The sequence below is a fragment of the Epinephelus lanceolatus genome, chromosome 1 (assembly GCF_041903045.1).
Source record: "Epinephelus lanceolatus isolate andai-2023 chromosome 1, ASM4190304v1, whole genome shotgun sequence".
Classification (NCBI taxonomy): domain Eukaryota; kingdom Metazoa; phylum Chordata; class Actinopteri; order Perciformes; family Serranidae; genus Epinephelus; species Epinephelus lanceolatus.
The window spans coordinates 48,445,077-48,460,390 of record NC_135734.1 but is presented as its reverse complement, the minus strand read 5'-3'; the positions used below and the strand labels follow the sequence as shown (position 1 = coordinate 48,460,390).

The following is a 15,314-nucleotide window of genomic DNA, read 5'->3' as shown; positions in this document are numbered from 1 at the left end:
AAAACAGACAGTATAAAAGCACTGACAAACACTTTTTTTAAATTTTTTTTATTATCACTTTATGTTCATAATGTTTTCTGCAGTGTGTCTTGCATCCTAAGACATAGACTGGGCCTCATGCAACGACATTCTGTTTAATTTCTCTTGTGTTTTCTCTTAATTTCCTGTCAAAAGAAAGAATAAGAGAAGTCACCTCCAGATGCACCAAACATTCTTAACCTCCCGAATCTGCTCTCACCCAGGTGCGCTGAATGATCAATCCCATTTCATCATAGGTCACATATTAGCCTAGGTACAGCTCTCAGTACTGGTGTTAAGAATCAGAATCTTTATTGTCATTGTACAACAGATTTGTTACAGGAAAATCAAAAATCTAACAATGGTACATCATTTGCTGCTCCTTTGCTGTGCTGTCAGTTTCGGAGACACACACTATGGATTAGGGCTGTGCCCAACTCAGTGTTATGTCAGTCAGGTAAGATTTAGCTGTTCAATATAAATATTCACTATTCGTAGCTTTTTTGACATGAAAAGTTTGAATGTTTGAACGGGGGTCAGCGGGACGTTCAGTGTGACAGTAACATTCAGGTAATATAGTAGACAAGCTAACTATGGTAACAATGCTTTGGAAATGGGCAACAGCATTTATTGCCAACACGAGATACCAAACAAAAGCCAGAGACTGTATCGTATTAAGTTGCTGTGAGCTGTAAATTCACCACTTCAAGTATGTAAGCACAAGGCAGAAGATTACGTTATCTCGGACCCTGAGCAGGCAGCTGCCTCTGTGTCTGCAGCTGTCTATACCAGAAAGCAAAAACCAAAACATCCACGGCAGTACAATGCACACTGACTGAATCTCAGTCGCCTTTCAGGGGGCAGCCAGACTACAGATACTTTTTACACACGTCTAAACAGTGCCACGAAACTGACCTCCTTGAGCTCCCCTAGTTTTGCGGCACTGTTTACTGTACAGGCCTGCTACTCAGCTAAACTATCACCAAAGGCCGGTCTGCCTCGAGCCACTGTGATGCTAATGTGTAGTGATCTGTGCCCATACTTATGAAGATAATTAAATAATAACACGGAGGCTCTGTTGTCTAAACCAAGACAGCAAACTCTTTAGTCATCCCACAATGTCAACGGCAGCATAATACAGCTCACTCCATCCATTCTTACCTTTCACAATAAAAGCCCTAGCCATATACACTGCTTACCAGAGGGAACTTATTCACATGCTGAGGCTGTAGTGATGTTCAATATAGTAAAATATTTTTTTAGGTTTGTATTTAACGTAACTTATTATCTCAGTGAAATGTACTGAAATAAATATATATGTGGCACAAAAATGCATTTTATTATTTTGGCTGATAAAAAATTATGCTTGGCCAGCAGATTTTTTTTATCCAACAGTCCGTTTGGCCGGTGAGAAATAATTGTTTTCGGAAACTGCTCATGGACTCAAATGTATTTTGATTTTCCTTTTAAATTTACAAGGTTTTTTCATAGAATTTGAAATAATTAGATTATTTGCAAAATATATACCAAGTATGGTGTGTGTGTGTGTGTGTGTGTGTGTGAGACAGAAAGAGGTCAATTTAACAGGAAGTGTTGTGTCCACACACAGACTGGGTGCCACAAAGAAACCATTATGATGGGCCTAACTGTGTGTGTGTGTGTGTGTGTGTGTGTGTGTGTGTGTGTGTGTGTGTGTGTGTGTGTGTGTGTGTGTGTGCGTGTGTGCGTGACAGTAGACCCACTGTGGATGTTCAGCAGCTCTTTTCCGTCGTCTTGTGTCTGTGTCAACATTTATGTTTCCTCTGAAATGCTGCACAAATCTGAATAAATGTTCTAAAAGTCAGGAAAACAAAATGTAAATCACAGTTTATTTCCAGCAGCTTTATATGAATCATCTTCTGTTACATTAGTTAACGTTCAACATCAACATCCATAGTTTAAAAAAGTTTCTGTTCTCCTGTAAAACATATTGTTACTTACTTGTACTTACGACTCAGGTTGTACGATAAACCAAACTTAGACCTAAATTTACTCATCACAATTTTTCAATTTGATAAAGACGAATCATGCACTAATGTATTAAAAAGTAAGTATTGCTATATTTAAAGCTATCAAGGTAAATCTGATTTATAGGGAGTATCGCCCAGCCCTGCCTCTGACTTAATGTGGCATTTATTTTACATCCATTAATTAATTTGGAGCTTTATGTCACAGTAGGTGGCATTAATATACTGTGAGTGCAGAGCTGGAAATATGACAAGAACTTAGTGTTAAAAAAGATCCTGCAATGTCATCATTTGTTAAGGTTTTCTTCACTATTAATTAATCACATTTTTTATTTGCAGACGCACAAACTTTACCACAAAAGTCAAGTGTAAAAACTTGTTTTTGATGTCTCATGCATGGATTCAAAAATGTTTAGCACAGTATGAGGATTGAAATGTGTGAGTGCATCTGCGTGTGCATGAGAGAGAGAAAGAGGTGGTCAGCATTGTTGCGTCTGTATGATTGTGTGCGGAGGTGCTGTCATGTGTTTGGTTTAAAAATCCCTGGCATTGTGTGCTTGTACACATGATCTATCACTGCCTCATTAAGCGGCATTAGACGGATATTATGGAGGACTACTGTCGTAATTGTGTGTGTGTGTGTGTGTGTGTGTGTGTGTGAGTGAGTGAAAGAGAGAGAAACCTGATATCGTCACATTCAGCTCCCAGAGGCTGATTGTGAAAGGAGGTAGTTTCTGCCTTACATAATTCATTAACAAAATGAGACGCACACACACACCTATCATTTCAACACGTTACAACACTCGTCATAAGACTTTAATCAGATGGATTTTCCTCAATACCACTTGATGAAGCAATTATAGCCACACACACACACACACACACACACACACACACTCACACTGCTCAGCTTTCCTGCAGTACATCAACTCTTTGTTTAACAGTCTTCAGTTTCCTGTTTAATGTTGATTGTAAGAGAAATATATCACTTTAAATGATTGAGACGTTGCCTCAGGCTCTCTCTGTTTCGCTACAGTTTCTATACGTTATCAGCTGGCATTTTATTTCGTAGTTTCAGTACCCCAGACTCTGATTTTGAAACATTTTTTGTTTTCAACACTTTCAGCTTCCTTTCAAAATAAAACTAATCTGGTGTTGTTTTGCCTTCCAGGTGCCACCAAGGAGATTGGCTCAGCGCTAACCAGGATGTGTATGAGACACCGCAGCATTGAGTCCAAGTTGAAACTGTTCACCACGTAAGACACTCACACACACTCACACACTCACACACAGAGTAGTATCACTTGTGTTATTTACCAGATAGGGAGGAGGGCAGGTGAGGGTGTGATTGATGGTGTGATGACAGCTCTGATCAGACAGTGTGGGAACAAGACTAATTACTCTCAACTGACATATGCTCATATAGATGTGTGTGTGTGTGTGTGTGTGTGTGTGTGTGTGTGTGTGTGTGTGTGCGCGCGCGAGAGAGAGAGAGAGCGAGAGAGAGAGAGAAAGAGAAAGAGAAAGAGAGAGAGAGATTTCTGTCATTGCTGTCTGCTGTCATTAGAGAAGCCATCAGTCAGATGATTCACACACACATGCACACGCACACGTCTTGTAGCTCTCGGGTTAAATAATGTTGGTCCATTCATGGATGACAATAGGGTTTTGTTTTTGTTACAGTCTTCATTTTTTACAGTTTTTGTCTCTTAACTCAACACAACACCACACAGCTTTACATTAACGGCGCTATAATCACTATTTTGTGTGTAATAAAGAATCAAATGAAAGCGTGAAAGGCGTCGCTTGTAGGAATGTATCTACAGAGAATTATCAGCTGACTCTGCAGCTCCGCTTGGCTTTATGGAGCTTTATAGAGAGGTTCAGCTAATGTTTATTTGTCCGACCGACAGTGTTACTCTTGGTTCAATCTCACTGTTCTCATGGTGTTATTTTTTAGAGAGAAATCTCTACAAACCCACTGTACTCAACCTGCTCGGCAGCAAACACCACACAGACACAGAAAGACAGAATGAGACTAGCTGGTGAACATAGTGGAGCATTACTGCCTGTACTGCCTTAATATGCACATTCAGCACATCCAATGCATCAAAACATTGTTTTCTAGTTGGAGTCGTGCCTCGTTTTCAAACTGTATGGTTTGACTAAAATGAACAATGACAGCAATATAGTCCACGATGAGCAGAGCTAAAATCAACCTGCGTAGTTGTCCCTCCATTGTGACATTAGAAAGTGTCACATTTATCTTGCAAGTGTACTCTTCTTCAACATTTGCTTTACTTCCTGGATTTTTCCCACATGGAAATTCTGACCAATCAAGAGCAGCTTTCTCACACAAGGCATTTGATCTGGTCCGCTTGTAAATGCTGCCGTGAGAACATGAACCAACTCTAGGCAATTATACAACTTTGGAACAACATGAGTCCCTGATTCAGACCAAAGCAAGACAACTCTAGGTTATGAAAGGATACTGTTCCACCAGTTCCTCTCTTGTTGTGGATGTGTCCTGCCGCCAAATTACCTTCACTGAGTCTTAAGTAAAGGTTTGAATGAATGAATGAAAAATAATTATGGAAATCCAACCTACCAATCTCAGACTCACTTAAAAGCAATTAAGTTTTTTTTTGTTTTTAGGATTAATTCAAGTAAAACTCATTTAAACACAATGATTAAATGAGACTTTACATCTCTTTCTTTTAGAGCTCTCTCAGAGGGTCTCGTCACTCCGCTGGAGTTGAAGATGGAGGAGTGGAAAAAAGTGGCCAATCAGCTGGACAAGGACCATGCTAAAGGTATGCTAAATTGCAAACACACACAGACCTGCACAGACACAAACTGTCCCTCACTGCCGGTTTCCTCTTATTGTTTAGAGTACAAAAAGGCTAGAGCGGACATCAAGAAGAAATCATCAGACACCATCAAACTGCAGAAGAAGGTGAAGAAAGGTAAGAACAACAAACGTCTCCATCACATCCATCAGGTTTTCAGCAGCACTGAAATAAACACTGCAACAATAAAATCCTCTGTCAAGTTACATTATCACACAGTCAAAAGCAAAAATAAGGTTAGCTTTAATGCTTTTACTTGAGTGGTGACGCTGCAGACATCAGAGCTTGTTTACTTCAGAGGAAGAAGGCACTTGCTGAATATGAGAACCGTCTTTCACAGAGTGAGATAATCCGTCACAGTAAACACGAGGAGTCTGTTTGATCCTGCACTCATTGTGCTGAGATAAGTGTTTTCTGATCTCTGCTGCTGTTACGCTACGCTCTGCCTTCTGTCAGTCACCTGACACCCTGAGGGAAGAAATAATCCCTCTTAAACATGTTTTCTCTAAAATAAGCTGCAACCTTCCATGTTTTATTTAGTCTGGTTAAACACCGGGAAAGTGGGTAATTTTGTCCTGCTGGGTTTTGACAGATCACCTCAAACTCAGAGATCAAAACCTAAACTTACCTTGCTGATCTTTACCTGGGACTTGTTAGCATTAACTCAGGACTTGTTGGACTTGACTTGTACTTCTTTAGTTTGACTTAGGGCTTACCTATCTTAATTTGGGACTTGTTAGATCCTTTTAGGTCTTCACTTGGGACTTGATGGTCTTGAATTGGAACTTGTTGGACATGATTTGTACTGCTTGGACTTGACTTATGACTGACCCTTTTTGTTAGTCTTAACTTGGGACTTCTTCCTCTTGCTCTTAAAATCTGTGAACCCATCAGCTACCAATCAGAGAAGATTTAGCCTTTTTGGGCAACAGCTAGTGTTTTGGGGGTTCTGGGGAGCCAATGGATGTTCGAATAACAGATATCCGGGCTAAGACTTCCTCCTCCATGCACCAGTCATTGTTTGCATTCCAGTTAGCATCTTGAGAAGCAAGAATGTAGTTGGAGTTAATCGATATAAGATTGTCAGTATATTGTATTTCGACCAATGCGTTCCGCCTCTTTTGCTCTCCACCCTTACTGTTAACCTGCATGCAACTAAAGCCTGCTCAGATTTTGCTGGTTAATAATACTCTAGGTTTACAGACGGAAACCAGGATGTTTCTGATACCAAAATCTTGTTCTGTTACTTAGAGATTCTGCAGACATGTGCAGATATCTGTTTATAGACATAACTTGACTTGGGACTTGTTGGTCTTAAAGTCAGAGTAAAGTAAAATCTGAGATTTACATCTTAACATATTGTATATGTGAGAAATGTTGAAAACGTGAAAAGACTGGGAACTATGTAGCACATTCAGCGTACACACCCCCAGCGTCTCAGAGCAGAGAACACTGCCTAATGTTTCATGATATTGAAATGTAATTTCATGTGCTTGGTGACTTTTTTTAATCATTCAAATTTGGCTTGGTGCTTAATAACACATTTTTCTGTGGCATGACATATTTTTGCTTTAAGCGGACTTTAATAGTGCGTGAACTACAAACGGAAACCAGGATGCTTCTGATACCCCAAATCTTATCCCATTGCTTACAGATACTGTATTCATATACAGATATCTGTTTATAGAAATTACTTGACATGGGACTTGTTGATCTTCAATACGATACGATACTATACGGTATACTTTATTGTCCCCATAGGGAAATTTTTCTTGGACTCAGGAGCTGTACAGTATTTCTGCCTTGCAATAATAGTCCAGAAGAAATTCAGCATACACCGTAAAAAAAATAATAAAAATAACACATACTACACAAAACAGTATTGCACATCAGCCATTCATGAGTACAGCTGGTTAAAAATTAAAATACCACTTAATTAAAAAGGGATTGACATTCATCTGTCCAAGTTTTTAAAGTAAAAGATGGGGCAGAAGTTTATTAAAGGCAGAGCTAAAATCAATAAATAAGAGACATACATAGGCCTTTGGGTCCTCCACGTGTTCAAGGGTCAAGTGAGTAATGCCATTAAAAGCGTCCTCAATACACCTGCAGCCAATAATTTTCATTTGTCAGCACAGAGCTGCAGACAGACAAATGATGCAGAGAAAAACAAACTTCAGGACTTAGTCTTGCTCTGGGAGTTGTTCGACTTAACGCTGAACTTCATAGCAGACACTTGAGACTACTTTGTGACTCATAAAACAATGACTTCATCCCACCTGTGTTATTTGAACAGATTCCAGAAGGTTGTCGTGTTTATCTCTCTCGTCATTGTGTAGGTGTCACTATTTTATCTTGTTAAATGAGGGACTCTTAACTCTCAACACATTAGACTGAGTTTGGTTTGGTTTTTACATCTGAAATCTGCCCTGGAGCTGCTGATTCCTGAGTATTTCTTATTTTGAATGTCTAAAATTACTCAGTTCAGGCTGAGCGGTTGCTGTGCTGTGAGGCCTGCGCTGACTTCAAGCCTGTCAGTCAGAGTGTTGCCACGGCAACCCAGACAGACTGCCAGGCAGTCACCTGGGCCACACCCTGTGCCCTGCTATCAAAGGGACACACCCTGTGGTTGCCATGGCTGCACCTGGCCTCCCCGCCATCCCATAATCAAAGAGACTGAAGGTTCGCCAGGAACGACTGCAGATGGACTGTAACGGTGGAAATAGAACAGAAACGCCCAAAACACGTGCGCAGACACACCACAATCAAAATGAAACCTCAAGGCCTTTATACAAATATCCTCTCTGTCGTCCCTCTCAACAAATCCAATACGCAAATGCACAGACACAGAAATAGCCTGTACACACACACACACACACACACACACACACACACTCACACACTGAGTCTCAGTGCAGACCCGCCCATGGTAAACAGAGTGATGTGTGATGTGGCTTTAACATCTCTGAACATGTTTTCTGCTACGTGCCTTATTTTTTTCTTTCTGCTTTCCATCTCTTTTTCTACAACATTTATTTTTCTCCTTCAGTTCAGTCATAATACTTTTTTGCGTTTTAACATTAAATCACAAGAACAGTTAGTGATCAGAAAAAGTTATAACATTTGATGGAAAAATTTGGTTTAGTTCAACTTATTATTTTCATAGTTTTGGCTTTCTCTTGGTTAAGAGATAAAACTGTAGTCAGGACTTAAATTGACTGATCTTAAGCATCTACCTTTAACGTCTGCTGCTGCTATGTGGGACAAGTTTCATTTAACAGTATGTAAAAAGTAAAACAAAATGTCTGACAGGTGAAAAAATACAAGCATTTAGACAATCTGACAGGATGGAAACAAGCCAGCAGTTTATCCAGATGGTCCAAACTACTTTGGAAGTGGGAGCTTCTGAATTTTTGGTCAATTTTTTTTATTGTTTGATTAAATTTGCCTAAGCAGATCTCAGCTATTAACTCGGTGAGCACAATATTATCATCACTCATATAAATAATGGACAAAACTACAAAAATAAAAGCTGTATTAACTCGAATAATCCGAATCGAATAGCTATCTGATTATCATCTGTGTTCTCTGTATGAGGACTGTGTGGCTCAGAGAGACAACAAGTAAACAAGTAAGCAAAAGAAATTCAAACACACAGCCACAGCTTCACATGTTGTCACCACGTAATGACACAGCATGCACACACACACACGCGCACAAGAACACAACATTTTCCTGCACATTGTACCAAAATGGTTTCTGTACACTCACCAATCAGGGCTTCACGTTATAATTATCTCTGCTGTACAGTGCTGTGTGTGTGTTTGTGTGTGTGTGTGTGTGTGTGTGTGGCTGTGTGGCTGTGTGGCTGTGTTTAGACACCATATAATAAGGACTAAACTGCTGTAGCTGTTGTTGGTAGGAGAAAACTACTCAAAGCAAAGGTCCAGTTATTTTCAGGGACTCTTTGTTAACTTTTGTTTTAGCTGTTTTAAATATTGTTTTCTATTCAGTCTGCAGCTCTTACATTACGCTCCACCAGTTTCACTTACTTAAACTATGTTTAGCTCTCTAGTTTTCTTTGTCTCATGTCTCAAGGCCATCTTTTCTCAGTTCACTTTAGTTCATTCCCCTTTGTTTGGTTTGTTCAAAAACACGTCGTGTAATAGAGAGTGTGTGAATGAAAAGAAAAACTTTATAACAGTAAACATCTGTTTCATCAGTAATCACTCCATATGATCCTGTGTGTGTCTGTGTGTGTCTGTGTGTGTTTGCTCTGTCATTATGTGGTGTGTAACCACTTCAGATATCTCCAACTGCCTAGAGAGAGAGAGGCAGATGAGAGAAGAGTCGAGGAAATTGAAAGACCGACATAAGGATGCTGTTTGTTATCCCATTCTTCTTCACACACATACACTCAGGTTGCTACTTTATCCAAAAATTAAGGTTTAAATGCGACTCATGTACCACAAATGTATGTAAACACTGACCCCTGGTCACTGAAATGAATGGACTTGCAAGAACACACATGCTGCCCCAGTCCCTGTAGTGATTGTCTCATTATGACATGTTCCCCTCGCAGTCTTTTCATAATAATTTCTCTCGCCTTAATGTTGGTGTTATATGAAGGATTACACTAAACTAGACTAGGAGTAGGACAAAGGGAAGTAGAACTACAAATTGTAGTATTAGGACAAAGAGTAGTGGGACTAGGAATAGAAGTAGGACTAAGAATAGAACTAGTAGAACTAGGAGTAGTAGTATTAGAATGAAGAGTCAGGACTGGGAGTAGTAGGACAAGGAGTAGAAGTAGTACTAAGGATGCAACTAGTAGCACTATGAGTAGTAGGACTAGGAAAAGGACTAGTAGGCCAAGGAATAGTAGTAGGAGGAATAGGAGGGGTTGTAAGATAAGGAGTAGGAGTAGTATGACTAGGAGTAGGAGTAATATGACTAGACGTAGCAGTAGGAGTGCAAGTAGTAGGACTAGGAGTCGTAGTAGGACTAGAAATATGACTAGTAGGATTATGAGTAGTAATAAGAGTAGGAGTAGAACTAAGACTAGGAATAGGAGTAGTATGATTAGGTGTGGAAGTGGTAGGAGTAGAGGTAGAAGGACAAGGAGTAGTACTTGTAGGACTATGAGTGGCAAGACTAGGAGTAATAGTAGTAGAGTAGTAGTAAGACTAGAAATAGGAGCAGTACAATTAGGTGTAGTAGGACTAGGAGTGGCAAGACTAGGAGTAATAGTAGTAGGAGTAGTAGTAAGACTAGAAATAGGAGTAGCATGATTAGGTTTGGGAGTGGTAGGAGTAGAGGTAGCAGGACTAGGACTAGTCGTAGTGGGAGTAGTAGTAAGACTAGAAATAAGAGTAATACAATTAGGTGTAGTCGTATGAGTAGTGGTAATAGGACCAGGAGTAGCAGGACTACGAGTTGTAGTAGGAGAAATTGGATTATCACACTAGGACTATGAGTAGTAAGACTAGGAGTAGTAGTAGTATTAGGACAAGGAGTAGTAGGACTAGAAGAAGGAATTGTAGGACTAGGAGTAGCAGTAGGACTTGTAGGACCATGCTTAGTAGGGGTAGAACTACAAGTAGGAGTCGTAGTAGGACTAAGAATGAAACTAGTAAGACTAAGAGTAGTAGTATTAGAACTAAGAGTCGTAGGACTGGGAGTAGAAGTACGACTAAGAATGGAACTAGTAGAACTAGGAGTATTAGGACTAGGAAAACGACTATTATGGCTTGGAATAGAAGACAAGAAGAGTCACGTTCAGGTTCTAGTTTTGGCAGCACCAGTCGAGTTTTGTGGGGATTGTGGGAAACATGAGCATAAAATATCCACGAGAAGAGGATGAAACACTCAAAGATGGCCGCTGACCTTTCCCTCCATGTACAGAAAAGACGAGGGAGGACAAGACAAGGTTAAAGGGAGGGGTTGGAGTCATCCTCTCTATGACTCCACAGCGGTCACTGCGGTTAGAAAGATAGGAGGAGGAACATTGAGGGAGAGGAAGAGGAGAGAGGTTAGTAAAGAGCACAAAGAGACAAGCAAATGTATATGATGACAGAGACAATAAAAATGGGAATCCCCAAATCCGAGCAGAGAGAAGAGGAGGTTAAAGATGGAGGGACGATGTAATTATCTATTTCTCAAGTGGTTGCATCAAAGAATGGGGGGGTGAGGGAGTGCACGAGGAGGAGGAGGAGGAGAAGGAGCAGGAAAGGGATGATGTCATGTGCCTTTCAAGCAGAGAGAGATGAAAAACAGAGAAAGCGTTCCCTTGGATCCTTGAAATCCTTGAAAGTTTTGAATTAAAGGGACAACAAGGCCTTGGAAGTTTTTTGAAATGGACATAAATGGACATGGGTCATTGAAAGTGCTTGAATTCATATATTTGGTCCAAGAAAAGAAAAGAGATTGAGGTTCTTTTGATATCGTCTGCCATCACTGTAACACAGCAGAGACATGTTCACACTCTGAAGCCCCTCTGGCTTGATTCAGTCTCAAACTGTGCCATGTTGGGTCCTTGAGTTTGAGGCAAATGGGCCTGAAAGTCCTGGAAAAGTTCTTGAATTTGATGTTTTAGGTGTGGGAACTGTGCAGAGAGGAAAAGGGGAAGAGATGAACGAGACAGATGCAGTGTTGAACACAGAATAGAGAGGGTAGAGGAGGATGAGGAGAAGTTGAGAGGTAGCACTTGACTGAGTAAAAGGAGAAATGAGAGAAGTTAAAGTATAAAGAAGTTGAGGGAGAAAGAGTTTGGAAGATAGGGAAATAAGAAAGGTCGACCGAGGATGAAAACAAAGTTGAAAGAGGTTAAAGAAGATTCTTTTCATTTTTTTTTTTGCATACAGCATCATTGTGTCTCAGCTCACTTCAGAAACATATTGATCACCTGAACTGACCTACCTGGTCCACCTGTCTGACATTGTTGACATCATCAGTGTGTGATACAGATGGTCTAGACGGTTGGATGAATAAGCGTTTGAAATCAGCAGTTTAAACATTAAGACTGCTGAGAATGAATCATCATAATTAAGAACATGCTGTATGTTGCAGACATCAGCAGACGGCACATTGGTCATGTGCACACGTGTCAGTACAGACTGTTTACCATCATCTGTTACCTCATGAAGATGACCAACAGATGTCTAGAAAAAAGACATGTACAAACTTTGTAAAAATGGTTAAAATGGGAGATGGTGATCGGGGGATCGAGGTCTAAACAGCCTTTTTAGGATAAAATTCCCTTTTTGTGAAGACCTGGAGTATAAAGCCTTGGTCTACAGCGGTGTTTGAGTGGGTGGAACATGTCAGGTGGTAGTGGCTTTAATGTTTTGGCTGATTGGTGTATGTGCTCTTTTTATCAAGTTGTGTTCAATATGTGTAATTAAAATGAATTCAGACAAGATAAGTTATTGAATAATTGTTCAAAGTGAATTGATTCTTGTGCAAATCATCATACTGGACCAGATCTGATGACTTAATCTAACCTCTGTGTGTATTAATACAGTATAAACAGCCCCTCTGAGTCCACATGCTGAAAAACACTGCAGTCACCATCTAAAGCATCTGTAGTCAGAAATACCCACCAGCCCACACACCATCCGTCTCCGTCTCAGCAGCAGCTCGTTATCACTGTTGGTGATTCCTCGTTTAACCCAGCCTGAGGCTAACAGTACGCGTGTGACTGAGGAATGCTAACAGACTGGCTTATGGCTAAAGAAAGTGCCACTAATGAGGCTCTGACAGTATTGAAGGGTTGTAACTGTTGTGTTCACTCTGAACACCTCAAGTCAGTCTGCAGTCCCTCTGTTATGGTCATTAATATTATGATAATTATTTTCCTCTCCTCTCTGTCAGCATATATTTTGTGTGTTAAAACTTGAGGTCTGGAGACATTCTGTAGTTTTATTCTTATCAATAAATCCCATAAACAGACTAAAATCAACAGTGTGTTAATCTGTCTGTGACTTCTCAGCCGTGAGGATCAATCAATCAATCAATCAATTTTATTTATAAAGCCCAATATCGTTACCCTTTAACGGGGAAAAAAACGGTAGAAACCTCAGGAAGAGCAACTGAGGAGGAATCCCTCTTCCAGGACGGACAGACGTGCAATAGATGTCGCACTAAATTAACAGTAATCCGTATGACACAATGAGACAGAAAGAGAGAGAGAGAGACAGAAAGAGAGAGAGAGAGAGAGAGAGAGAGACAGAAAGAGAAAGAGAGAGAGAGAGAGAGATGCAGGTAATGACAGTAGCTTACAACAACATTATTGAAAGTAATAATATTATAGTTATAGTTCTGGCTACTGTGGTACAATATGTTGAAAGTATATATTAGTAACTGATAGTATACATATGTGACAATAATCATATGTGTATAATAACAGTAGAAGTATGACTAATGACTAATGATGGCAGCAGCAGCAGCAGGAGGCATCTGGCAGGACCACGGCAGCAGCACAATCACACACGTCACGCTGTCCAGGCACCGCTGTGATATGAGTTAATCTGAGAGACAGTGGAGCACAAAGGCTCCGGAGAAGAAGCCGAGTTAGTGACATCCAGAATGGCCGAGTTAGCAAGATGCAGTAATAGGATACGAGTGGGAGAGAGAAGGAGAGAAGGTGCCCGGTGTATTATAGGGGGGTCCTCCGGCAGACTAGGCCTAAGTCAACCTAACCAGGGGCTGGTACAGGGCAAGCCTGAGCCAGCCCTAACTATAAGCTTTATCAAAGAGGAAAGTCTTAAGTCTAGTCTTAAATGTGGAGACGGTGTCTGCCTCCCGGACCGTAACAGGAAGATGATTCCACAGGAGAGGAGCCTGATAGCTGAAGGCTCTGGCTCCTGATCTACTTTTGGAGACTTTAGGAACCACGAGTAACCCTGCGTTCTCAGAGCGCAGTGTTCTGGTGGGATAATATGGCACTATGAGCTCTCTAAGATATGATGGAGCTTGACCATTTAGAGCTTTACAAGTTAACAGTAGGATTTTAAATTCAATTCTGGATTTTACAGGGAGCCAGTGCAGAGAAGCTAAAACAGGAGAAATATGATCTCGTTTCTTAGTTCCTGTTAGTACACGTGCTGCTGCATTCTGAATTAGCTGGAGAGTTTTTAAAGACTTACTAGAGCTACCTGATAATAGAGAGTTAAAGTAATCCAGCCTAGAGGTAACAAAAGCGTGGACCAATTTTTCTGCATCTTTTCGGGTCAGGATAGGCCTAATTTTTGCAATATTACGCAGATGAAAAAAAAAAATAGTCCGTAAGGTTTGTTTTAAATGAGAATTAAAAGACAAATCTTGATCAAATGTTACTCCGAGGTTTCTTACGGTAGTACTCATTGGGATGTACATTTTAAAGGTATACTATCTAGTGTTTGTCGATTGCTGTTTTGTAAACGGTATCAGCAAAAATGAAAGTGAAAGCAGACCCCAGATTCACTCTCGTTTGCTATAGTTGCTTTTTTATTTATTTATTTTTGTGTCTGTGATTTTCATAACCTCCTCTTTGATGTGTGCTGGTGTCAAGTCTAGCACCTAACTTTTTAAAGGGTTGGGGGACAAAATCTGTGCAGCAATAGCTTGGCAATATGGTATCAATACATGGACGCCAAGTCTCAATTTTGATTCTATCTTGTTCGATAAAATAGATATCGACAAAGTTTTCCTCTGGGGATATAACTTGCAGGTGAAACCTTAAAAATCATAATAATATTGTATCATGACTGAAGTATCGTGATAATATTGTCTCATGGGGCCACTGGTGATTCCTACCCCTGCCTTTTTATGAAGTCCTGTATACAATGTTTTGTTTATGTTTTTTCATAGTATGCTTTAAAAACCTGTTACAAATGCATGGTTTAGTTTTCTATGAAGACTATGAAGAATTTCCTAAAACAGTAGTCACTAGTCTTGATCAAACGTCACTCAAACAGGGGGAAATGGTGCATCTCTTGAGACTATTTTTAGCAGTGGATTAATCCACATTCGGTGCTCTAGAGCAGTGGTTCTCAAATGGCGTGCCGTGGGATTTTGTGATAACCATACAAAATTATTGCAATATTTCCAAAAAAAAAAAGAGGCTAAAAATGTAATTCAGTTTAAATTGATTTAAAAAACCTTCACAGAGAGCTGATTTGTTGCGTGGGAATTTTAAGTATGACTCCAGTGTTTCCCATTAATTAACGAAACTATGGCGGTCCGCCATAGTTTAATTTGACCCGCCATAGTTTCTAAATAAAAGATTTAGGCTGCCGAAAGTATTGACTTCTCATGATATAAATAATATCTCGAATGCTGTAGCGTTTTGTGCCGATGTGCTCAGGCTGTCAGATCCAGCGCTCGACAGTGCGAGCGTTTCACTCCACTAAAAATACGTGTGTGCGAACTGTTAAAAAAATATTTAGGGGCAGCCGAAGCA

The 15,314-nt window shown here is 40.1% G+C and overlaps 1 protein-coding gene across 4 annotated transcripts in view; it reads left to right on the top strand.

Moving 5' to 3' along the window:
* The window catches only part of mtss1 (MTSS I-BAR domain containing 1), a 75,931-nt gene that overhangs the window by 42,321 nt on the left and 18,296 nt on the right, over positions 1-15,314 (top strand). For all 4 annotated transcript variants that reach the window (XM_078171585.1, XM_033626235.2, XM_033626234.2 and 1 more), the window contains exons 4-6: positions 3,196-3,280; positions 4,746-4,837; positions 4,916-4,990. In XM_078171585.1, coding sequence (XP_078027711.1) covers positions 3,196-3,280; positions 4,746-4,837; positions 4,916-4,990 — 252 coding nt within the window. The remainder of the gene's footprint in view (positions 1-3,195; positions 3,281-4,745; positions 4,838-4,915; positions 4,991-15,314) is intronic.